General features: G+C 39.0%; 3 protein-coding genes across 4 annotated transcripts in view; 2 read left to right on the top strand and 1 right to left on the bottom strand.

Annotated features, from left to right (window-relative positions):
- Positions 1–6,546, bottom strand: part of LOC6044513 (mucin-5AC) — a 135,334-nt gene extending 128,788 nt beyond the window's left edge. For both annotated transcript variants that reach the window (XM_038262191.1, XM_038262192.1), the window contains exon 1: positions 5,664–6,546. In XM_038262191.1, the coding sequence (XP_038118119.1) occupies positions 5,664–5,775 (112 nt within the window). In that variant the 5' untranslated portion in view covers positions 5,776–6,546. The remainder of the gene's footprint in view (positions 1–5,663) is intronic.
- A 12,242-nt stretch (positions 6,547–18,788) lies between these two features.
- Positions 18,789–19,735, top strand: LOC6044510 (ERI1 exoribonuclease 2). Its single transcript, XM_001861981.2, has 3 exons — positions 18,789–18,850; positions 18,910–19,465; positions 19,526–19,735. Exons 1-3 carry the CDS (start codon positions 18,813–18,815, stop codon positions 19,715–19,717), a joined length of 786 nt encoding a protein of 261 aa, XP_001862016.2. The 5' UTR covers positions 18,789–18,812; the 3' UTR covers positions 19,718–19,735.
- A 1,119-nt stretch (positions 19,736–20,854) lies between these two features.
- Positions 20,855–26,467, top strand: LOC6044505 (augmin complex subunit dgt6). The gene is made up of 2 exons (XM_001861980.2): positions 20,855–23,053; positions 26,161–26,467. The coding sequence occupies exons 1-2, from the start codon at positions 21,014–21,016 to the stop codon at positions 26,380–26,382; spliced, it is 2,262 nt and encodes a 753-aa protein (XP_001862015.2). The 5' UTR covers positions 20,855–21,013; the 3' UTR covers positions 26,383–26,467.
- Positions 26,468–26,745: the final 278 nt, after the last annotated feature.

The raw sequence follows: 26,745 nt of genomic DNA, 5'->3' as shown, positions 1-26,745 counted from the left end.
TAATTCCTAAATTTCTAAATTCCTAAATTCATAAATACCTAAATTACCAAATTTCTAAATCCCCAAAATCCCAAATTCCCAAATTCTTAAATTCCTAAATTCCCAAACTCCTGAATTCCTCAATTCCTAAATTCTCAAATTCCTAAATTCCTAAATTCCCAAATTTCTAAATTCCCAAAATCCCAAATTCCTAAATTCCCAAAACCCAATTTCCCAAATTCCCAAATTCTTAAATTCCTAAATTCTGAAATTCCCAATATCCTAATTTCTCAAATTCCTTAGTTCTCAAATTCCCAAATTCCCAAATTCTTAAATTCCCAAATTCCCAAATTCCCAAATTCTCAAATTCCCAAATTCCCAAATTCACAAATTCCCATATTCCCAAATTCCCAAATTCCCAAATTTCACAAATTTACACACACACACACACACACACACACACACACACACACACACACACACACACACACACACACACACACACACAAGATTAGTTTTTTAATAAATGATGTATTTTTTGCCTCAATAAATAAAAAAAACGAATCAACTGTTTTACTGAACCTGAAGAAATATCCAACGGTCAATTCAAAAACCAAAACCAACGGTCAATTCAAAAATCGATTAAACCGCCACCCTTCGTTCGGGATGGCTGCGTGCTTTTTGTTTTGCCAGGCGTCACCAACCGTGACGACTCAAAATCAACAACATTGTTCTCGATTTTGTTGCAAATGTTACCGGACGACTGGTCGACAACATTCTGAAACGAATCTCAGAACGAATCGAGAACAATGTTGTCGATTTCCCGGACAGGATTTCTATAGGTGACTTTTTTGAAAATAGTCGCATTTTTTCATTTTTTTAAATTAGTGCACATGTTTGCCCACTTTTGAAAAAAATATTTTTGAAAAGCTGAGAAAATTCTCTATATTTTGCATTTTTGAACTTTGTTGATACGACCCTTGAGATATTGCCATGCAAAGGTTTAAAACAGGAAAATTGATGTTTTCTAAGTCCCACCCAAACAACACACCATTTTCCAATGTCGATATCTCAGCAACTAATGGTCCGATTTTCAATGTTAAAATATGAAACATTCGTGAAATTTTCCGATCTTATTGGAAAAAATATTTTTTAAATTTTTAAACCAAGACTAACATTTTAAAAGGGCACCGGCTCCGTGGCTTAATGGTTACGGCTTCTGCCTCACAAGCAGAAGGTTCAGGGATCAAATCCCGGCCGGTACCTTTGAAATTTGGAATCAGGAATTTGAACTTTGAATATGAATAAAAACGAACATGAATCAGGTGGGGTTCGAACTCACACCTCTGGATTGGTGGTCTGGGACGCTAAGCAGTCGGCCATCAGAAGGTTTACACTCTAGTAGTGAATTGATCCGTAGTGTTGAAACATGTTATCTCTTTCTCATATTAAATACGCGCTGATCCCTGATTTACCTGAGGGGATTGGAAGTCTAAATATAGATCGAGTTTCCTTCAGATGCTTGCTTCTATGTTTAGGCGGGGCCGAACAATGCCCAGCGACCTCGGAATTGGACCGCAAGGAGCTCTGTCATTCTGAAACGGGTCATTGGAAGCAGCGCGAGGGCTATCACCACCTAATACCCGGGACTGAGATAAGTTGTATCAGCATTCGGCATATACAAAAGTCTGATACAAATTATACTTTCCCATAATATCGCTACCGGTAAGCGGGTATTGGATTGGACCACACACACACACACAAGACTAACATTTTAAAAGGGCCAAACATTCAATATTACGCCCTTTTAAAATGTTAGTCTTGGTTTAAAAATGTTGACCATTAGTTGCTGAGATATCGACATTGGAAAATGGTGTGTTGTTTAGGTGGGACTTAGAAAACATCAATTTTCCTGTTTTTAAACACTTGCATGGCAATATCTCAGCAACTAAGGGTCGTATCAACAAAGTTCAAAAATGCAAAATATAAAGAATTTTCTCAGATTTTCAAAAATATTTTTTTCAAAAGTGGGCAAACATGTGCACTAATTTAAAAAAATGAAAAACTGCGACTATTTTCAAAAAAGTCACCTAAAAATGAATTTAACTTGAAAATGGTGCACTTTTATCAAAATTTCACTAGAGAACTTTTTGATTGCAAATTTGATTTTAAATCGAAAAATGAAATTAAAAAAATTTTGCGACCAATTTTTCGATTTTTTTAAAAAATCAGTATTGATTCAAATATTCATAACTCGCTCAAAGATTTTTTTGCACAACCTGGAAATTTCTGAAAAGTTGGCATTTGATGTCCCCTAAAACATATCAAAAAATAAAAAAAAATAAAAATAGTGTTTTTTTGCAAATCAAGTTTTAGTGACAAAAAGTTAAATAAAAAATCACCAAAATTTTTTAACCGTGCATCATTTGTTTTCAGTGTTGTCCATATCCATACCTACAACTTTGCCGAAGACACCAAATCGATCAAAAAATTCCTTTAAAAGATACAGATTTTTGAATTTTCATACATCATTTTTTATGGCCAGCTGCCAAATTTGTATGGAAAATTATCGCTTCGCTTCGCTAGGAGACGGTGATTTTAGCGGATTGCAGACTGGATTTTCGCCATGTGATGTGATGATTGTCTAAGCCCAAGTTGCCTGGGGAATAGAACCAATAGAACCAAGCCCAAGTTGCCTGGGAATAGAACCAATTCCACCTGAACCAGATTCTCACCACCATGGCAGCCGTCCATTGCCGGCCGCTCCCATCTCCACCGTTCACCAGGGACAAGGAAAGGGAATTGTAAGACGGGAAGTGTTGCTGCTCCACTTTTTTAAGAGTATTAAGGGAAAATCTCCACGGTATCCTCAAGTAAGTTTCGCTTGGAGTCGGACGGTTTTTGGGAAGGTGAATGGTCTGAGGAGCCACCCTAGGCGAGTGGTAACGACCTTTGGCATTGTTGTTCGAATTCTTCGTGTATTCTCATTTCTAATGGGAATGCTTTCAATTCTTCTCATCTCTTATTGGATGAATTCTATCAGTCGCCCAGGTTATTTATAGCGAGGTATTTTTAGATTCAATTTCATTTGCGCTTGCAATCTTGCATGCAATCTTGTTTTGAGTTCTGATGTTCAACTTGCATTCAATTTGACTCTTTGTCCGATTCTTGGATTCAACTATACCAGTCTAATTCCTCCTCAAGCTACCAATGCTCCACGGTTAAGTGGAAAGCATTTTGCTTGCCAATCCTAAGGACAGGGGATCGAACCCCGCCGTGAGCTTGAAGTTTTTTCATTAATTCCAAATTCAATGAGTCCAGAACTTTCTCGTTGGGAGCAGATGGGTATCGAACCCAGAACCATTCGCTTATAAAGCGAACATCGTAACCATTCAGCCACGACAGCTCCTTCTAAATTTGTATGGAAAATTATATGGGCAAACAAATGATGCAAAATGGCTTCTTTGGGCATACCGAAGGCACCAAAAAAGTTTCAGTCGGATTACAAAAATTAAAATATAAGAAAAAATACCGATTTCGTAGAGAATTGCTCCATTATTAAACAATAAAAGGGATGTGTTTATTTATTTTATTAGACATTCCCGAAAAAACACTCATGTGAGAGGGACAAATAGTTAATTTTAAACAATTTCTTATTTCTAAAACTTTCAACCTTTTTAAATGAAGGATTCCTTTTAATTATCCTGGAAATATCTATCGAAAGATTTATGTTTAGTTTTTCTTATTATAATTGAGATACTTTTCAATTCAACTATTTCAATTTAAAAAAAAATTAAGCAATGGAAAATCTGCAATTGATACCCGAGAGTAATAACAAAATTTATTTTTATTTTTTTTACTGTTAAAATAACAAAAAGTGTTATGGATATTGCCTGGAAGCCAAAACAACTTTGGAATAACATTTTTTGTTATGGAACAATAACTCCAACTGTTATTGGGATGATCGGATTAGTTGTTAAAATAACAAAAAAGAATAACAAAGATTTGTTCCAAGAATAACTAAAAGTGTCATTAGTCTGTTTTTACATAACAATCCAATAACAAAAAAATCATAACGATGAATAACTTGTTATAAATAACATAAAATAAAACACAACAAAGCCATAAAATTGTCCGTACAGCCCTGTACGGAAACATTATTCGTTGTTAATACCTAAACTCTTAGTAAAGTTCCAACTTTTATATACCAATCGACGCGGGATAATGTCCTCATTACGACCCTGACATTGATTTTCCGAAAAAATGTAATCAAAAAAATACAAATAAAAGTCTCAAATTTAGGCCAACAAATTGTCCGTACACCTCATGAATCTAAAATGAAAATTTTATTGATTTTTGATGAAGCATTCAATCAAATGTTGCTTGTTTTTCATTTCAAACACACTTGGAGTGATGTTGAACTTTTGATAACCTTGTTTAGTAAGTTTATGGCAAAATCTAGTATACATTTCCTTACAATTTTTTTATAGCGTCAAAAGAACTCCAACTAAACATTTGTCACCAAACACCGTCGAAAAACCTTTGTTTACACATGTTTTATTGACATTTTGGAGTTAAAAATAGCGTTTCGGAACAAAACCGTCGGATAACCCGGATCGTTCCGGAACCAGAGTAGCCGCTCGGGGACACTTTTCCGATAGTCTCATAAAAGATAAAAATACCTTTCACTACAGCCCGATTTAGACTCCATAGTGTGAAATATTTAAATTGTATTCTCAATTGAACCAATAAGTTTGTTAAGAAACCCATATATTTCTACTTAGTCAGTTCTGTGCAAACTGTAAACATTTCATACTATAGTGTCTACATCGGGCTGTAGTGAACGGATTTGGACGCTTCAAGTTGGGTGTATAAAATTCATATAAAAATACGACTTTGAATGGAAAAAAATGCTACGATGGCAAGTGGTATAAAATCCGTGAAAAATGCTACGTCATTTGTTAATGGCGCCTTAGTTTATTTAAAAAAAAAAAAAAAAAAAAACAAAACAAAAAAAACAAATTAGTGTCGATGTTCACGGTTTCCCCTGCGTACTTTGGAGAACTAAACCGAGAAATGATTGTTATTTTCTTTTTCTGTTTTCCTCTAAAACGTTTTGAACTGGAAGCAATCTTTTTTAACATAAAATGAGAAAAAAGTTTGTTAGTGATCAATGTTAAAGAAGGCAATGCTTTATGAGTTATTACGCAAATACATCAAATTAAAAAAATATAATTCAATTTTAAAATCATGAATGAATAAAGATATTTTATGTCAAATAATCCTTTCTGACGATCAGATAGATGAAGAAAAATATTTTACGCTGCTTATTTTATTAACTGTTATATTTATAATTTTGGCGAGTCAAGGGTAAACCAAGTCATTGGCGTAGATAATAAGCTTGAAAAAATAGTTTACATGAATATCTACTAGATATTCATGTAAACTATTTTTTCAAACAAGTTACAATAATATAGCGTTTCCATGCCGATAACGATTGTGAAAACTTGAATTTGTTTGCTATTATTATTATTAGTCAATAAAAGATGGATAATCATCTTCAAAATTAGTTTTATAAAATTTCACGAATAATCAATTCACAGAGTTAAAGCAAAAATTAAATTTAAAAAAAATCAAAAAATTGTTTAAATATATAAATCTGAAAATAACTCGAATTTACTTACTTTGTTGCGCCGCGGCGTGCACCAGTAATCCAACATTGAGCAACAGTAGAACCAGGCAGTATGCAACGGATTTGCATCCACCATTACTGCTGCAGTGTTGATGCCCCATCATTTCTTTATTTTCTTTCCTTTCCTGGTTTCGGTTGGTGTGGTGTGTGCTTGTTTGTTTCTTCGTTGATGTTGTTGTTTTTTGTTTGCACTTTTTTTCTCTCTCTCTCTTGTGTATTTGTGTCGATAGTGTGTTTTGGGGGATAAATTTTTGCACTTCCTCAATTTGGCGAATCTTTTTTGATGCAATTAATTTTGAGCATTTTTTTTTCTTCGTTACTTCATCTTTACTTCGTTTGTTGCTTACGTTAAACAACGATAACAGCGCGAAAACTCGCGCAAATCCACCGCTCTCTCACTCACTTTGATCAAACTGCAATTTTCACATTTTCTTCCCTTATTTCAACCACTCAACACAGCACAACAACTAGCAGCCACAACAACTTCAACACACCAATCAAGTTGCACAATATCGATTTCACCACCCTTCCTCCAGCGGCGGCGACGACAGCGTTAAGTCAGCTTAAGTCACGACAACTCGACTGTCATTGCGCGCGGATCAATCAACAGAACGCAGAACATCAACACCGCTCCACAGCAACACTTTGCCGCAGATCCCGGAACAACAACCCGAGAGAACCTTCCTTTCGGAAAAAAAAACCCGAAAAAATGGTCACCAAACCTCGACACAACCAAGTCAGTCGTCAGTCGATTGCACAACTTCGGTTCCACCACCACGATCCACCCTGAGGTAATCGAGCGGTAATCCAACAACAACAACAACTCTTCAAGACACCGCGCCGAAAACCCGACGACGACTCAACGCAACGAGCAACTTCTGTAAACTGATCGGCCCCAGCGACTCAGCGAGCTCGCAACACCCCCCAACTCAAAAAGACTCTTCGCGTCGACCTGCGAACAGAGCTTGAGCTTAAGCTTAAGGTGCAGCAGACTTAACACCAATACGAGCGCAAATGAAGTTGATTGAGGAGTTGCGGAGTTGGAAGGCGGCTGCATCAACGGCGTTGGGGCAAGTTGCGGGGAGGTTAAGCTTTCCGATGTTGGTATTGGTTAAGTCGAAAGGCTTCACTACGCCTTGGACGGTCTGGGAAATCTGCATAAGCGTTGGACAGGGTCCGTTTTGGGGGGAAGACCCGCCGATGGTGCTTGGGACTGATATGTCACGTTGACTCATGTTCTTTGGCATTGAATGGCCTAGTTCTGAGTGAAGAATTACGCATATAGTTCTGATTCATTTTTTTGAAGATGCGTCCGGTGTCAATGACATTCTCGCGTTGAATCATAGAACTAAAACTTACAAATCCGTTAAGGCTTTGAAAGGAATCATTCCTGGGCGGCCATGTTTGTTTTAAGAAAACATTAATCTTGATTCTGCATCATTCTAAAAATGGTTTGCACCAAAATAAATGACATTACCCAATTTTACTTTACATTACTTAGTTTACGTTACTTAATTAGACAAAAAAACACATTGAAATTGAACAACTATGCACCGTTTTAATTCCGAAGTTCCGAAAGGTGTCATACGACACACGTTTCGTACATCAACAACATTGCTTTAGATTCTAACACGCAGCGCAACTTGAGAACAGGAACTGGAAAGATCACGTAATAATTTTGACCTACAAAAATATACTCACGTGGCTTGCATCATTTGGGCAACTCCTCATAATCGCAAACACGTTGAAAAAAAAAAACAAATATAATAGGACTTAACACGTTCAATTTGGGCCTTCTTAAAAATTAATAAGCCATTTGAAATTTAAAAAATATTTTGTTCAAAAAAAAGACAAAATCCGTGACAAAATCTCTCTGAGCAATTCTCTCAGATTTCGGTCATTCGATTTTTTTTTTTGATCGGTCTGAAATTTTTTTGGTGCCTTCGGTATGCCCAAAGAAGCCATTTTGCATCATTAGTTTGTCCATATAATTTTCCATACAAATTTCGCAGCTGTCCATACAAAAATGATATGTGAAAATTCAAAAGTCGTTGCTGGTAATCAGCATCATTTCAGCATCACACAGAGCAATTCTTTTAGAACTGATTTGCTCTGACATATGCTGGTTTATGGCTGATTTGCAATGAAATGCTTATTTCATGCCGGTTTATGATTTCTAGTAATGCTGGATGGTTACTTGGGTATGAATATTAGGGTGGGTACGTTTTTCAAAAAGTTCTCGGATCAAGTTTTAGTATAGTTCCCCTTGTAGGGCATGCCCATAGGGACTTTCATGCCAAATATCAGCTCATTTGGTTGTAAACTGGCTGCGCGCATCAGGGTTAAAGTTTACATGGGAATTACTATGGGAAATTGGAACTTTTTGTTCAAACGCTCCTACAGGCCTGTGAAAATCACGCGCCAACTTCTGGTATGGTCAGGCCTATGGGGAATGGTCTGGAGAACACTTTTCCCAAAGAGAGCATATGGATTCGTTGTCCCTAGAGCTGGCGCATCGGCAAACAATCCGATGTCTCCGGAATCAACGGTTTTCCCTCAAAAAGCATCAAATTTTCCTTAGCATGCTATGAAAGCTTGATGAACACCGTGACGCCATACGTCAGACAGCCAGTGGAGTCGCGGTTCGCTTATGAGCGTATCATAACCACTCAATCGACGAACCTATCGGGCGAGCGCTTATCGAACGCTCAGAGCGGCGGGTTTGAACGGTTCGCGAACCAAAATTTCGATCATCATTTATCTGCTCGCTTGCCGCTCCGCTCTGAACGGAGTAAAGAGAGCGTTCAGCGAACGGTTCGCCAACGGAGAATGTAGGCACTGATAGAAAAACTTATTTGTTTTTATTCTTCACTCCCACAAAATTGTTCAACTTTGTTAACGATAAAGTTATCAAGGGACCATCCATAAACTACGTGGACACCTAAGAGTGAGGGGGGGGGGCTATGGCGATTAACCACGTTCCATAGAAAAAAGATTTAATTTGAATGGAAATTGTCCACGATAAGGAGGGGGTAGAGATTTCCAAAAAAGTGTCCACCTATGTGGATGGTCCCCAAGGAACCAGGGAGTCCTCTGTTGACCCAGGACATAACAACATAATATAATAAAGTCTACCATACTCACTGGAGCTATGCGGATATGATCTGCAGTCATAAACCGCAGACCTCTTGCTTGTTACGGCGGTGGACCCACCGATAATAAATCCAGGGAGTCATTGAAAGACCCAGAACATCCCAATGAGTTGTTGCAGCCATGCTCTGTAGCCCTCCATAGTCACTTAAGCCGTCTGCCGTAGCCTTCTGTTGTCAAAATCATGAAATGTTTTTCTCTGAGTGCTGTTTTTAGCTCTTCTTGCGAACCGCTCATTGATGGTCCCTCTCACTCTCATTCGCGATGAGAGAGCAAGGGTTCATGCGAACCACGGCAGGCGTTCGGATCGTGGTTCGCTCGTGCTTGGTTCGCAATCATGAGCGAACCACACTTGAGCGTCATGACATATCGTTTGAACCACGAATCGAGTGAGCGAACCGTGACACCACTGCAGACAGCTGACACGTGGTTGAAATATTTGCAAAAAAATACAAATTTGCTATGCAAAGATTTTGAATTCGACTAAATAATGTCAGGATTACTCGAAATGATCATTTTCTACATAAAAGAAGGTTTGCAATTAAATATTCCAGCCGTTTCTCACCCACGTGGTAGCTGCCTGATGGTGAATTGGGTCCACTTTTCTTTTTAATTTACTTAAATGACTTAGCGTTACTGTCTCTTAAAGGTGATTTAAAGTTGTTTGCTGATGATTCATCTCTTTTCTACTTTAACAAATCTATGGTAATCAATGATATAAATTTGAATAATGATCTTCGATTGTTAACTGACTATTTTCGATTAAACAAGCTCACACTAAACATAAATAAATCCAACATAATCAATATTAAAAATTCGAATCGCTCGACGGTGAATCCATTAACTTTAACTAGAACTAATTTTGTCGATATAAAAATAGTAGACGAATGTAAATATCTTGGTGTCATTTTAGACAATAAATTGAATTGGTCGTCACATCGTCAGCTGTGTGGTATCTTGTGACATAGACCATTTTGTTCGAAAATGAGTTAATGATGACGTTTTGCTATACTTACTATACTACACTCAACCCCCGGTGGTTGGTCACTTTTTCGTTTGACACTGTTTTAGTTTGTACCCCGTTGGTTTGTCAAAGTCAAACTAAAAAGTGACGAACTGTCACTTTTTACACGACGCTCACGCACACTATCAAAACAAACGTTTGGTAGTGTTTGTGAGCTCCGTGTAAAAGGGGTGTCAAACTAAAAAGTGACCCCGTTCGTTTGACAACAGTTGGTGTCAAACCACCGGGGTTTGAGTGTATATGCTATACTGTTATAACAAACACAACAAGATGCTTTAGGGGAAGGTGGGGCAAGACGACCATATGGGGCAAGAGGAACAATTGCTCGTACGGCAGTAATTTTTACAATTTTAATTATTTCCAGTAAGAGGAATTGTTGCTAGCAATGCAATTAGCTGATTCTACAACCACATAACCGCCAAAACGACGTAAACGCCACGGAGCATAAGATTGAATGAAGTTTTTTAAAAACCTTTGTTTTCTTATAATATTTGGAAAGTACAAAATAAGGCTTACGGTTCGTTTTAAGGCTCATTTTATCAAAATCCTATTTTTCCTAGATCAGTAGTGTTCCAACCAATGATTTGCACCTATTAGAAAGTATGATTTAACTTTTGGTTTTTTTTGTTGAGAGCTTTTAGAAATCTTGTTCAGGTGGGGCAAGTGTACCATATGGATTTTTAGTATGGAAAAATACGAATTTCTGCAACAACATATTTTATTGGGAAATAAATACAAAAAAGTTCTTAAAAACTGATAAACAATTGTTTAAAAAACAGTTCCTACAAAATAAAGTGATACTATGAAAATTTACTATTTATCATCTGAGCAATAATTTGTTTTCGTAAAAACGATCAAATTTTTAGTAAAATATTATTATTAAACCTAAAAGTGAAAGAAACGTTTTAAATACATTCTAATCTGATGTTTCAAAGTGATAGCAGTTCACTTGTTAGCAAATTAACATGTTGTTTCATGCATCGTTCCTCTTGCCCCAACGGGTTGTTCGTCTTGCCCCACTAGTTGAGTAGAACGTACGGAAAATCAGAAATTTTAAAATCAATTTTTAACATTGAAAAACAGGATTTTTTCAAAATTTGTTCTGTCAAAGTCTTAGTCAAGACCTGAAATAAGGTGATTATGAAAAAATCCGACAGATGTTTTAACGTTTTAATGGGTTTTAACGAGGATTTCCTTAGCTTGTTACACTTGCCCCACTTTCCCCTAACCCGATTTTGGAAACTCGCTTCCAATTCCCGGATATCGCGATACACCCTTGTGACATAGACCAATTTATCATCAAAATGATTGTGCACACTTGTGACACGTCATACATGTTGTTGGAAAATGTGGAAAAATTTTCTTGTTTTTCACAAATTTATAGGGGAATAGGGGAAATTCTCGTATCTTTGGCAGGTTAATCACTCGCACCTAATTCCATCCAATTTGCTGATTTTCACTATTTAAACAACTAAATTTGCAAAACTTTTGATATAAACTTGCTTGCTCACTTCTTATTGAGCTATTTATCACTCGATTTCAGTTGAAAACGCTTTTAATTAGCTTTAATTGAATGTCAAAGTTCTTACCTGCCAACATTAGAGGCACGCTGGAATTAGATGCTGTTCCCCTACTTGCTAAAGACAATGCAACCTTTTGTTTTTGAAAATATACTGATTAAGTCGGTTAAACTATTGATTTATGTCTATTTTAGTTTGTATGGGAATTCTGTGCACACTTGTGACACGTAGTTCAATTTTACTTTCGAAACACACTTGTGACACGTGTTTTCAGGTTTTTGTTTACATTATTTACTGTATCTTTTAACTAGTGTAACCAAATTAGTTGAAACTTGGAACGTTTGTTAAGCGATAGTATTCGAACCGATAGCTTCAAAAATTTTGGCTCTATCATTCATAGTTTTGAAATTATTTACCAACAAACTTTAAAAATCGATTTTCTCGAAAAGTACTATATGGTCGTTGTCACAAGATAGCACACAACTGACGACATATTAATAATTTATTGAACAAACTCAACAAGACTATTGGAATTATCTATAAAATTAAACACAAATTTACTGCTAATGTTCTTTTGATAATTTATCATTCACTATTTAATTCTCACTTATCTTAACTTCCGTTTGGGGAAAATCCTGTAATATTTAGATTAACAAACTTCAAATAGCCCAAAATAAAGTATTAAGAATAATTTATTTAAAAAAACCACAGCGAAGTCACTCTGCCGATTTGTACAACATTAACAGTCAAGACCCGAAGAAAAAAATTTCCCTGTACAACCCGAAGCCTGCAAAATGCGTTACAGTAAATTTTCGCAGGCTTGGGAAATATGCAAAATAGCACCAAACTTCAATGTTTTATAGTGTTTTGGAATCGTCAGAATGTCTACTTTAAGCAAAAAATATGCAAATTAGTGGATTTTTGGGCGGGGCTCGGGGGAGGGTGAACGAAAAAATATCCGAGCAAAATGCGTTACAGTAAATTTGTAAAATTTATATCTTATGCAAAACATGACCAAAACTCAAAGTTTTATAGTGCTTTGGAAAGGTCTTCACATGAACTTTATGTTAAAAATATAAAAGACTATGTTTTCCATAAAGTTTTACTAAAAAGTTAAGTAAACATTTATTGTTCTATATACTAATATCAGTAAGAGAATAAAAACATGACTTTTCATTAGAAACATAATCATGCGACATATCTAACTTCTCCAAATTTCATGAAAAGTCATTCTGCAACAAAATTGAACCGATTCAGCTGAACCGGTTCACCCAACCAGTTCAATAGTTGTACCGGTTGAACATTTCTGGCACAAAATGTATCATGCGACATGTCTAACTCTTTCAAATTGCCTGAAAAGTCATTCTGTAGCAAAATTGAACCGGTTCATCCAACCGGTTCGATAGTTGTACCGGTTGAACATTTCTGGCACAAAATGTAGCATGCGACATATCTAACTCTTTCAAATTGCCTGAAAAGTCATTTTGTAACAAAATTGAACCGATTCAGCTGAACCGGTTCATCCAACCGGTTCAATAGTTGTACCGGTTGAACATTTCTGGCACAAAATGTAGCATGCGACATATCTAACTCTTTCAAATTGCCTGAAAAGTCATTTTGTAACAAAATTGAACCGATTCAGTTTAACCGGTTCACCCAACCGGTTCAATAGTTGTACCGGTTGAACATTTCTGGCACAAAATGAATCATGTGACATGTCTAACTCTTTCAAATTGCCTGAAAAGTCATTCTGTAACAAAATTGAACCGATTCAGCAGAGAAGGTTCATCCAACCGGTTCGATAGTTGTACCGGTTGAACATTTCTGGCACAAAATGTAGCATGCGACATATCTATCAAAAATCAAACCATCCACATTAACGACCCCCGGGTCTTTTGTGGTCTCTATTGCAAGTTTCTGCTCGAACCTAGGAGTCCGAAGGCTTGAATGGGGAGAGCACCCAAACCTTTTTCTTCAAGGAACCTTCCACCCCAGTGTTTTAACTGACGACCTTTGGATTGCGAGTCCAACCGCCGCCAGCGATTCCACCGGAGTAGGCTTGGTTTGGTGTGTTGTTTGTACTTATGGCATGGAGACGACTCCTACACCTGGACGGCCTAACAACCAAGGCCGGGACCGACATTTTACTTCCTCATCCGATGGAAGGTTGGAGCAGATGGGAATCGAACCCAGAATCATCCGCTTACAAAGTGGACAGCGTAACCATTCGGCCACGCACTGCTCCGCGACATATCTAACTCTTTCAAATTGCCTGAAAAGTCATTCTGTAACAAAATTGAACCAATTCAGCTGAACCGGTTCATCCAGCCGGTTCGATAGTTGTACCGGTTGAACATTTCTGGCACAACAAGTATCATGCGACATATCTAACTCTTTCAAATTGCCTGAAAAGTCATTCTGTAACAAAATTGAACCGATTCGGCTGAACCGGTTAATCTTACCGGTTGAAAAGTTATGCTTCCTTAAATTCTTTAATTTTTTTAAATTCTTTATATTCTTTATATTCTTAAAATTCTTAAAAATCTTAAAATTCTTAAAATTCTTAAAATTCTTAAAATTCTTAAAATTCTTAAAATTCTTAAAATTCTTAAAATTCTTAAAATTCTTAAAATTCTTTAAATTCTTTAAATTCTTTAAATTCTTTAAATTCTTTAAATTCTTTAAATTCTTAAAATTCTTAAAATTCTTAAATTCTTAAATTCTTAAAATTCTTTAAACTCTTTAAATTCTTTAAATTCTTTAAATTCTTTGAATTCTTTAAATTCTTTAAATTCTTTAAATTCTTTAAATTCTTTAAATTCTTTAAATTCTTTAAATTCTTTAAATTCTTTAAATTCTTTAAATTCTTTAAATTCTTTAAATTCTTTAAATTCTTTAAATTCTTTAAATTCTTTAAATTCTTTAAATTCTTTAAATTCTTTAAATTCTTTAAATTCTTTAAATTCTTTAAATTCTTTAAATTCTTTAAATTCTTTAAATTCTTTAAATTCTTTAAATTCTTTAAATTCTTTAAATTCTTTAAATTCTTTAAATTCTTTAAATTCTTTAAATTCTTTAAATTCTTTAAATTCTTTAAATTCTTTAAATTCTTTAAATTCTTTAAATTCTTTAAATTCTTTAAATTCTTTAAATTCTTTAAATTCTTTAAATTCTTTAAATTCTTTAAATTCTTTAAAATCTTTAAATTCTTTAAATTCTTAAATTTTTTTAAATTCTTTAAATTCTTAAAATTCTTAAAATTCTTAAAATTCTTTAAATTCTTTAAATTCTTTAAATTCTTTAAATTCTTTAAATTCTTTAAATTCTTTAAATTCTTTAAATTCTTTAAATTCTTTAAATTCTTTAAATTCTTTAAATTCTTTAAATTCTTTAAATTCTTTAAATTCTTTAAATTCTTTAAATTCTTTAAATTCTTTAAATTCTTTAAATTCTTTAAATTCTTTAAATTCTTTAAATTCTTTAAATTCTTTAAATTCTTTAAATTCTTTAAATTCTTTAAATTCTTTAAATTCTTTAAATTCTTTAAATTCTTTAAATTCTTTAAATTCTTTAAATTCTTTAAATTCTTAAAATTCTTTAATTCTTAAATTCTTAAAATTCTTAAAATTCTTAAAATTCTTAAAATTCTTAAAATTCTTTAAATTCTTTAAATTCTTTAAATTCTTTAAATTCTTTAAATTCTTTAAATTCTTTAAATTCTTTAAATTCTTTAAATTCTTTAAATTCTTTAAATTCTTTAAATTCTTTAAATTCTTTAAATTCTTTAAATTCTTTAAATTCTTTAAATTCTTTAAATTCTTTAAATTCTTTAAATTCTTTAAATTCTTTAAATTCTTTAAATTCTTTAAATTCTTTAAATTCTTTAAATTCTTTAAATTCTTTAAATTCTTAAAATTCTTAAAATTCTTAAAATTCTTAAAATTCTTAAAATTCTTAAAATTCTTAAAATTCTTAAAATTCTTTAAATTCTTTAAATTCTTTAAATTCTTTAAATTCTTTAAATTCTTTAAATTCTTTAAATTCTTTAAATTCTTTCAAAAAATCAAATTATTCGCTCTACAGCTTTGCCTTGGCGTTCTCGATTGCGAGATTCCTACTCGAAACTAGGTGTCCGAAGGCTTGATTGTTGAGGCAATTGCAAACCTCTTTTTACACCTTAGCTTCCATCCACCCCGGGATTCGAACTGACGACCTTTGGATTGTTAGTCCAACTGCCTACCAGCGACTCCACCGAGGCAGGACCCAGGAGACGACTCCTACACCTGGACTGAGCTAACGACCTAACCTTTTTTAGGTTAGTCCGGGACCAACATTTACTTCCCTTCCGACGGAAGGCGTGATCAGACAAATCTCGTCTCGAAAAATGCCACCGGGACCGTCTGGGATCGAACCCAGGCCGACTGGGTGAGAGGCAATCACGCTTACCCCTACACCACGGTCCCGACTTTTTTAAATTCTTTAAATTCTTTAAATTCTTTAAATTCTTTAAATTCTTTAAATTCTTTAAATTCTTTAAATTCTTTAAATTCTTTAAATTCTTTAAATTCTTTAAATTCTTTAAATTCTTTAAATTCTTTAAATTCTTTAAATTCTTTAAATTCTTTAAATTCTTTAAATTCTTTAAATTCTTTAAATTCTTTAAATTCTTTAAATTCTTTAAATTCTTTAAATTCTTTAAATTCTTTAAATTCTTTAAATTCTTTAAATTCTTTAAATTCTTTAAATTCTTTAAATTCTTTAAATTCTTTAAATTCTTTAAATTCTTTAAATTCTTTAAATTCTTTAAATTCTTTAAATTCTTTAAATTCTTTAAATTCTTTAAATTCTTTAAATTCTTTAAATTCTTTAAATTCTTTAAATTCTTTAAATTCTTTAAATTCTTTAAATTCTTTAAATTCTTTAAATTCTTTAAATTCTTTAAATTCTTTAAATTCTTTAAATTCTTTAAATTCTTTAAATTCTTTAAATTCTTTAAATTCTTTAAATTCTTTAAATTCTTTAAATTCTTTAAATTCTTTAAATTCTTTAAATTCTTTAAATTCTTTAAATTCTTTAAATTCTTTAAATTCTTTAAATTCTTTAAATTCTTTAAATTCTTTAAATTCTTTAAATTCTTTAAATTCTTTAAGAATTTAGAGAATATAAAGAATTTAAAAAAAATAAAGAATTTAAGGAAGCATAACTTTTCAACCGGTTAGATGAACCGGTTCAGCTGAATCGGTTCAATTTTGTTACAGAATGACTTTTCAGGCAATTTGAAAGAGTTAGATTTGTCGCATGCTACATTTTGTGCCAGAAATGTTCAACCGGTACAACTATCGAACCGGTTGGATGAACCTTCTCTGCTGAATCGGTTCAATTTTGTTACAGAATGACTTTTCAGGCAATTTGAAAGAGTTAGACATGTCACATGATTCATTTTGTGCCAGAAATGTTCAACCGGTACAACTATTGAACCGGTTGGGTGAACCGGTTAAACTGAATCGGTTCAATTTTGTTACAAAATGACTTTTCAGGCAATTTGAAAGAGTTAGATATGTCGCATGCTACATTTTGTGCCAGAAATGTTCAACCGGTACAACTATTGAATCGGTTGGATGAACCGGTTCAGCTGAATCGGTTCAATTTTGTTACAAAATGACTTTTCAGGCAATTTGAAAGAGTTAGATATGTCGCATGCTACATTTTGTGCCAGAAATGTTCAACCGGTACAACTTTTGAACCGGTTGGATGAACCGGTTCAGCTGAATCGGTTCAATTTTGTTACAAAATGACTTTTCAGGCAATTTGAAAGAGTTAGATATGTCGCATGCTACATTTTGTGCCAGAAATGTTCAACCGGTACAACTATCGAACCGGTTGGATGAACCGGTTCAATTTTGCTACAGAATGACTTTTCAGGCAATTTGAAAGAGTTAGACATGTCGCATGATACATTTTGTGCCAGAAATGTTCAACCGGTACAACTATTGAACCGGTTGGGTGAACCGGTTCAGCTGAATCGGTTCAATTTTGTTGCAGAATGACTTTTCATGAAATTTGGAGAAGTTAGATATGTCGCATGATTATGTTTCTAATGAAAAGTCATGTTTTTATTCTCTTACTGATATTAGTATATAGAACAATAAATGTTTACTTAACTTTTTTAGTAAAACTTTATGGAAAACATAGTCTTTTTATATTTTTAACATAAAGTTCATGTGAAGACCTTTCCAAAGCACTATAAAACTTTGAGTTTTGGTCATGTTTTGCATAAGATATAAATTTTACAAATTTACTGTAACGCATTTTGCTCGGATATTTTTTCGTTCACCCCCTCCCCCCGAGCCCCGCCCAAAAATCCACTAATTTGCATATTTTTTCCTTAAAGTAGACATTCTGACGATTCCAAAACACTATAAAACATTGAAGTTTGGTGCTATTTTGCATATTTCCCAAGCCTGCGAAAATTTACTGTAACGCATTTTGCAGGCTTCGGGTTTTGACTGTTAACAAAAACATCATTCCTGTCAGAGCTATTTATGTAATTCAAACATGTTGCTTCACTTATTTATGTTTACATGAACAAACTCACAGTAACACAAAATTCAAATTATCTAACCATCAACACTTTACCAGAAGCCATAATTTATTAGACCGACCCAATATATCAACATTAGCCGGCGAAAGATGCATATCTTTCAAAGGTACTCAATGATATAATTATTTTTGGAACAGATTTAGTTGCTCTCTTTTTTGAATGAACCCATTGTTATTGAACACATCCTTAAATCCTTTGATTTTCTTGTTACATAGTAGACTATTTTGTTTCCAATCTTTTTTTCTATTTTTCACTTGTGCTTCTTTCTTAAACTCAGTTTAAAAAGTTAGTTTTCCTACACAATTATCTTTATTCTATAATTTTGCCTTTATTGCCATAAGCTATGCACTTTCTTTTACATCCTTTCCGATTTCTCTTGCCAGGATCAACCAAACTCCTTCACAGGTGGAAACCAATGGAGTTTGACCGGATATTTAAAAATAATTGTCAACACTAAAATTTATTGTATAATGTATTAAAACGATGTAGGTTTTTGGTGCTACTCTCGGTGCTACTGCTTTGGTGGCTTTTCCTACCAGATAAAAAAAAATTAATCAATCAATCAAATCAAACAGCAGAAAGTGGAAATTTGGTTTATTGGACCTTTTCAAAAAAAAACTCTAGATATAAATAAACATAGAGGTTAGGGCCCTAATGAGCAAAACATAATGTTGGAATTAATTTCCTGCAGCCTACAGCCCAAAATCCCCTATCCCCAGCGGATTTTGAAATATTTCAAACTCACACATTGAAAGCGTTACACTGGCGTCTGACATTAGTAACGCAAGGTAACGCACGGTTCAGTTTATTTACAAATAAAAATTTAAATTTTCAGGTCAAAAAGTCATGAGCAGTTCGCAAAAGTCGCTGTTCGAATTCGCCAAGTTTGAATACTGCAACCATGAATGATTTAACACTTATTAATGCAATAATTTCATTTCAGGTCCATCGGCGCCGTCGAGACGATCCACGTCACCGAGATGGCCAGCTCGCAGCAGCCCCACCAGTCGGCGCCGCCCGCGTCCAAGTACAGCACGCAAACGTTCCGCTACCTCGTGGTCATGGACTTTGAGGCCACGTGTTGGCCCGAGCAGGACATGAAGTGGAAGACTCACGAAATTATCGAATTCCCGGCGGTGCTGCTGAACATGGTCACCGGCCAGGTCGAGGCCCAGTTCCAGCAGTTTGTGATGCCGGTGGAAAATCCGCGGCTGAGCGAATTCTGCACCAAACTGACCGGAATCCGGCAGGACCAGGTTGAGGGGGGCGTCCCGTTGAAAACCTGTCTGCCGCTGTTTGGCAAGTGGCTCAAGCAGGTGCTTGGGGAGCGGGGCCTGGTGCTGCCGAAAACGGATCCCGGCAATCAAAGCGGAAGTGTTGCGTTCGCCACGTGGTCCGACTGGGACTTTGGCAAGTGCCTGAGCAAGGAGTGCACGCGGAAACGGATTGAGAAGCCGGCCTGCTTCGATCAGTGGATCGACGTGCGGGCGATTTATATGGTAGGGTTTGGGGAAACTTGAACTTGAACACAAATTGTTGATGTAATTTTGATCTTACAGAAGTTCTACCAACATCGTCCGCTGAATTTCGGCGAAGCCCTGGACAAACGTGGGCTGGGGTTCGAGGGACGGCCCCATTCCGGATTGGACGATTCCAAGAATCTGGCGCGGCTCATCACACGGATGTGCAAGGACGGTGCGAACTTTGTGATCACGAAGGATTTGCGGCCGTTTGAAATTATTAACAAATAAATGATTTAATGTTGTTTGTTCGTTTTTTTAAGATTTAGGTGAACAACATCTAATTCCAGCGTGCCTTTAATGTTGCCATATCAGTACTTTGACATTCAATAACTACTCATTAAAAGCGTTTTCGACTGAAATCGAGTGATAAATAGCTCAATAGAAAATGAGCAAGCAAATTTCTATCGAAAGTTCTGCAAAGTTAGTTGTTTAAATAGTGAAAATCAGCAAATTGGATGGAGTTAGGAGCGAGTGCTTAACCTGCCAAAAAAATCTCATATGTTTGGCAGTACTCGATCCTAAATCCATCAAATTTGCACTATTTTGTAAAATTGTTGACAGAAGCTTCCCACTAAGCTATTTATCACCTATTTCATGTCAAAAAGCTTTTTAAAGATTGTAATCGAATAGCAAAGTTCTAGAGTTTTTTTAATAGGTCCTTTAAACATATGAAAAACAATAGCTTATACCCAGTCACGACGTTCTAGCAGAGTTATCACAGAGCTGGATATTCTTACAGCATTCTAGCAGAAATGTTCCACCGTTCTAGCAGGATTCTGGCATAATCAGCTCCGCTAGAATATTTCGTGACTGGGTAGGACCATTTCAAAAAAAGTCTTGAGTTCTGATATGCCAACATTAGGTGCCCGTTGGGAGTCGATAGTTTTTCAGTGTTTATTTATTTTTAATTGGGTCCTAAAATGCAGCTTAGATTGCTGATATTATTGTTTACAGCGATAAAGCTTATTTTTCTGAGTCCAATGACCCTTTGTACGAGCACAAAGAGTTTAATATGGATTTTTAAAGCAATTTTGAAAAATTAACCTCGCGGTCCTTCTTGACAGAAAAGCTCCTACTTGACCATTGATCCATCGAAAAAATGTTGTCTTGTCAAAAAAAAAATTTTGCATTAAAATGAAAAAAAGTGATCAGAAATGGTTTTTAATCGTGTTTTTTACCGTTGTACATAAAAATTGACATAGGACTTTAGTACCCAATTTTGAAAACAATTCAATCGCAGTGCACTTGTCTGTGACCGCACTCGCACTCGGCACAGCCCTACCGCTATGCTGTCAGATGCACCGCGGTCGTAAAAGTTTGCTGTCAGTTTTTGCTTTTGTTTTCAACCTGACAGTTTGCATCGATGCGTCGCGCAAATTCAAAAAGGCAGTTCTGTCAACCAAGAACCAAAGTGCAACAAGCGGCGAGTGTGGGAAGGAACCGTTTTTTTTTCTGTCGTTTCACACCGGGTTTCTTTGTTCCGTTCGTTTGTTTGTAACCATTTCGAATGCCCAGCAGTGCGCGATGAACAAAACGGTGCTGAAGCGATCCAACACGCTGTCCAATGTGGCCAACATCAGCGCCAGCGAGGAGCAGCTGGACGGGGCGATTTTCTACTGTTTGAACGCGCTGGCCAAGCGGCACACCCCGTCCGAGCAGTTCCGGGCGATCTTCGTGAAGGGCATGTTCCTGAAGCCCAACACGAAGGCGTTCATCCATGTGCTGCACTTCCTGTTCAACGTGTACGACGTGAAGGAGTTCCGGAAGCGCTTCTACTGGCCAATCTACGACAAGAACGCGGAGAGTGCGTTCCGCAGCTCAACGGTCGAGTACGTCAACAGTTTGGTGGAGCGCGGCAAGCTAGACGGAATGGAGCGGATCAAGGCGCACACGGTGGTCCTGCCGGGCGGGGCCAAGTTCATGAAGTTTCTGCTGGTGCTGATCAAGTTCGTGCTGAAGGAGGAGCTGAGGCGGGCCGGTGGTGGCGCGACGGTGGCCGAGGGGAAGATTGTGAGCCGGCGGGATGTGGAAGGGTTGGTGGAGTACCATCGGGAGTGGGACGAAATTGGCGCCAAGATGAGGGAGATTGTGCAGAAGGATTTGGCGGCGATTCAGAGCCGGATTGGTGAGGTGGACGAGCTGCTCGAGGAGATGTTCCGGAATTGCGACGGGCCGGCGAGGCAGATGAGCTTCGAGAAGTTGATGCAACTTTGGGGGACGTTCAACCGGAAGAGGTTTGAGGAGAATGAGGAATGGAGGCAGAAGATGCGGGTCGTTACGGAGGAGTACAACAAGGTCATTGTTACGGCCAGGAGGAAGCTGGAGCCGAAGGAACTTACGCTCGGGATCAACGAGGACGATTTGAAGGAGACGTTGTACCGGCTGGAGGTTCTCTACCCGGACAATGCGTGCCACTTTCGGGAGGTGTTCGACGAGAATGGCAAGATAGACGCGGTCAAAATGTTTGAAATTTTAACGTTTATGCTGCCGGAAGTGACCCATCACTTTGCGTCGTTTTCGGTGAGAAGCGTCGAGTCGCTCAAGTTTGAGCTGAAGGAAATCTCAAAGGTCGCCGTCAAATCGGACACAATCTGCCACGAGTTGGCCTCACTCCGACGGAGTTTGCCCTTCATCGATGCCAAATTCCAAGAACTCGACAAACAGGACGAACTCGACGAGCTGAACAACGATCTCGGAATTCGAAACAAGATTTTCAACACTCCACCGATCACCCTCAACTTCCAAGAAGCAACCGAAGGCAACACTCGACCAACCTCCAAACGAAACCGGCTAGCCCTCCTCGACGACGACCAGGTCCACCAGCTGAACCTGCGCATGCGAATCCTCTCGTCCAGCATTTGCCAAGCAGTCCCGCGAACTCCACGCTCCGCCCGCAAACCCAAACCCCCCTCAAGTCCCAACGTATTCGCCGTCCCCAAACCAGCCCGCAAGGAAAAAATGAACCCACTCTCGATGCTGAACAAAATCACCGCCCAAGGCAAACCCAAATCAACCCCCCAAAACCTCCACCCCGTCAACAGCACCATGAACATCTCGTCCCTCTCCGACATCTCCCTGCGCCCAGAATTCTCCTCCACCCTGCTGGGAACCCCCGAGAAGCAACCCTGCCCCCTCAACCGACGCAGTATTAACGCCAACGAAACACTCACGGCACCACCACCAGAACCCACTCCCCCCTTCCAACCGTCCCCGCGTCTCAAGTCCATCTACAGCGAGGACAAACCCACCCCGGATCCCATGTTCCTGCTGGGACCACCCACCAAGCGGAGAAGTTCGCTCCTACAGTTGGACCAGCTGCAGACGTCGCCCTCCGGGCGGTTAGAACCGTTGGTGGGGGCGGCGAAGGGGAGCGGGATCAGGAGGCAGAGTTCCGGCGGCGGGGGGATTGTGGTGCCGAGGATACGGATAACCGAGCTGAATGGTGATGCCGACTCGGGGATTGGTGGGGAGGAGCAGCAGCAGCGGAGGGTTGGTGAGGCGGACATGGCGGAGTTTGACGACGATGGGGTGGACGATGCGAACGAGAGGACGCTCAATGTGGAGGTAGGTTGAACGTTTTTTGATAGAATCAGAATCGTAGATTGTTGAACCTTCAAGTTCTTCCTCTAGCCGCAGCTTTCAGGCTTCATGGCCGTAGAGGACAAACGGTCTAATCAGTGTCTGGTCCTTGGACGTATTCATGGTCAGTCCAACCCGTCTTGCTTGCGTTCTCAAGTCGGTGCAAACCCCTTTCGCCGTTTCTAGGTCTTCCGAAATTATATCAATGTAATCGACATAAGTAAGAAGACGCCATCTTTCTCGGTTTTGTGCTGCTACTCTCCAATTTCCCAGGTTACAGATCTTCCGGATATCACCATTCACATGATCTTCCCAACGTGCGCGGTTTCCCTGCTCTTCTGCCTGTTCCGCCAGCTGGTTCAGCGTGGTCAAATAGTAGTCTGACTCCCGTCAATTCGGGCGACATGGCCGGCCCACCTGAGCCTCCCGATCCTCGCCTGGGTGGCGTTGGTCGGTTCTTCAAGAAACGCGTGCAGTTTGTGGTTCATGCATCGTCGCCACACTCCGTCAGACACCTCTTGCCGCATCGTCCTGGTTTCGTGGCCATAGATGACTACCGGTCTAATCAGTGTTTTGTACATCGTCAGCTTCGTGCGGCGTTGCACTCGATCCGATGTGAAGGTCTTCCGTAATCCGAAGAACCCACGATTCCTAACAAAAATACGAGTCCGGATCTCTTTGCTGGTGTCGTTGTCGGCGGTTACCAGCGATCTCAAGTACACGAACTCGCACACTTCCTCCAACTCATCACCATTCACAGTTAGAGGGGTGAGACTTGCGGGGCCGACGTCCTTGGACCCGCTTCCTCTCATGTACTTTGTCTTCGTCGTATTCATGTCTAGTCCTACAAGCCTTGCTTGTACCTTCAGTCGGGTGTAGATACCAATCACCGTCTCCAAGATTCTTGCCACAATGTCAATGTCATCAGCAAAAGCAAGCTACACGTGACACATCACACCATCCAAGGTAGCCTTGATCAGCCGAGTCAGTTTATCCGGGAATCCGTTCTCGTGCATAATCTGCCATAGCTGCTCGCGGTCGACTGTATCGTACGCTGCCTTGAAATCGATGAAGATGTGTGGATATGTTATACTCACGACATTTCTCGAGGATCTGTAGGAGACCAAATATTTGGTCCGTGGTTGAGCGCGCGCCAGTGAAGCCCGCCTGATAGGGGTCTACGAACCTCCGTGCGTACGGTGTCTGCAGAAGGCATAAGATCTGGGAGAGGTTTTTGTAGGCCGCGGTGATAAGCGTGATGACGCGGTAGTTACCGCAGTCCAGCTTATCGCCCTTTTTGTAGATGGGACACACGACACCATCCATCCATTTTTCTGGTAGTTTCGCCTCCCCCCAGATTTTAGAAATCACTGAGTGGACCGCCCTCGCCAACTGCTCTCCTGTATATGTTGTATTTGTATTTTATTTTTCAAAAATATACCGAAGATACAACCTTTTTTGTATACATTGACTTAAATGATAAGGACCTTATGTTTCATGAAAACTATTTGAAAAAAAAACGTATTTGAAGAGCTCACCGAGTAACCGATCTTTACCGGCGGCCCTGTTGTTCTTCAGCTGCTTGATCCCTTCCTCACCGTCTCCAGATCAGGTGCCGGGAACTGTTGGTCAGCAGCGGGCGGTCCAAGTTGGGCGTCTCCATGCGCTACATCGCCGTTGAGGTGCTCGTTGAAGAACTGCTGCCACCTGTTCAACATCTCGCCTTTGTCCATAAGGTTTCCCTCGGCGTCCCGACAAGTGTTGGCTTGCGGCGCATAGCCTTTGCGGGACCCTTTAACCTTCTCGTAGAACTTGCGCCTCTCGTTCTGCCGGAACAGCTGCTCCTTTTCGGCGCGAACGCGGTCTTCCAGCTGGCGATTCTTTAGCTTGAAAACTGTTCTCTGCTATTTCAGCGCTTGTTAATATGGCGCCCACGCTTTCATCAGTTGCGGCTATCAGCTTCACCGCATAAGCTGCTTTGTTCAAGTAGCCGCTGGCACTCCTCGTCGAACCAGCACTGCTTTCCAACTCGGACCGTACTACCTGGCGCGGCTTTAGCGGCACTGCCGATGGCCGAGCATATTCTGTTCCATCCATCGTTGAGCGAGGCAGCGCCGAGTTCCTCCTCCGTTGGCAGGCTCGCTTCCAGCTGCTGCACGTAGTGCTGAGCCGCAACCGCTCGGTGTTGAACGGCGGTGGGAGCCGGTTCCGTGCGGATGTTCCCTATGTCCGAGAAGAATCGGTCGTCGATGAGGACGTGGTCGATTTGTGTTTTTGTTCGTTGGTTAGGCGATGTCCAGGTGACTTTGTGGATGTATTTCCGTGGGAACAATGTGCTGCGTACCACCATACCGCGGGAGGCTGCGAAGTTGATGCACCGCTGGCCGTTGTCGTTCGTGACGGTGTGCAGGCTGTTCGGCCCGATCACCGGGTTGTACATCTCCTCCCTTCCTATGCGGGCGTTCATATCTCCGATGACAATCTTGACGTCCCTCTGCGGGCAGCTGTCGAACTTCTGCTCCAGCTTCGCGAAGAACGCTTCCTTCTCTGCATCGGATGATTCCTCGTGTGGGCAATGTACGTTGAAGATGTGATAGTTGAAGGAACGGCCTTTAATCCTCAACCTACACATCCGGTCGTTGATCGGCTCCGCCGCTCTGGTACATAGTGAGTTCCAAAGCATCATCCTCCCACATCTCTCTTCCAGCACATCTCCTGCAGTGCTACAACATCGAAGTTGCGGGGTTTGAGCTCGTTCAACAGAGCGTACTCATACCCATCGAAACGTAGCGATCTGCAGTTCCATGTTCCGAGTTTCCAATCGGTGTCCTTTTCGTGCCTAGGTCTATGCCGTTTGTTCCGGATCCTTATTCCTTCTTGATTGTTCGTAATGGTGTGATTTTCGGTATGCAGCTGAATTGAGGCTGCGAATACCTAGTCTCGGCGTGGGGCTGCCACCTTGAAGCTACCGAGACCCAGCTCCAGTTTTCTCTCGACACCACGTTCCACGTCCCAAGTTCTCAATCACTGAAATGTCGCAAATTTTACTCATTTGGCACACATCCAAATAACTATCCCTTCCATCTCCCCAGGAAACCAACAAATCCGGCGAAGACCTCTCCAGCACGCTAATCGCAGTGGCCATCGGCAAACTATCCCTCACGGAGGACTTTTGCTTGCCCGTTGCCGTACCTGCCCCATCCCTGGACACGGACGCGGACCAGCCGCCTCCCCCGCCAACCCCCTCCTCGACGGGCACCAACGACGAAGATCTGTTCAACGTGAGCGATGGCATTCTGACGGATTTCGACTAGAGAGAGTTTGTTTGCATGGTTTTTATCCCCCTTTTTTTACTCGCGCCTGTTATTAGCGAAAAATATAAACAGATTTATACATTTCTTCAGTTGTTTGGGTTAGTGCATCTCCAGCGCGGGTAGCAAATATCGAAGCAAATCAAATTTGCACCTGACGTCAACCCCACCGCGGTACCTGTCGCGGTAGAAAATTTACTCTCAGTTCTTCGGGATTTCACTTTGCTACCAGCCGGACCCTAAGATGACAGTTTTCGTGAGTTGCGCGTGTTCACCGACAGATGGCCAGTGGGCCTCGTCGGATCCGCCCATTAATTACGCAACTCAAAATTTGCATGGGAAACTTATTTTTCGTGACGGCTTTCG

This window comes from Culex quinquefasciatus, chromosome 3 (genome assembly GCF_015732765.1).
Source record: "Culex quinquefasciatus strain JHB chromosome 3, VPISU_Cqui_1.0_pri_paternal, whole genome shotgun sequence".
NCBI lineage: Eukaryota > Metazoa > Arthropoda > Insecta > Diptera > Culicidae > Culex > Culex quinquefasciatus.
This window is presented reverse-complemented; position numbering and strand designations above follow the sequence as displayed.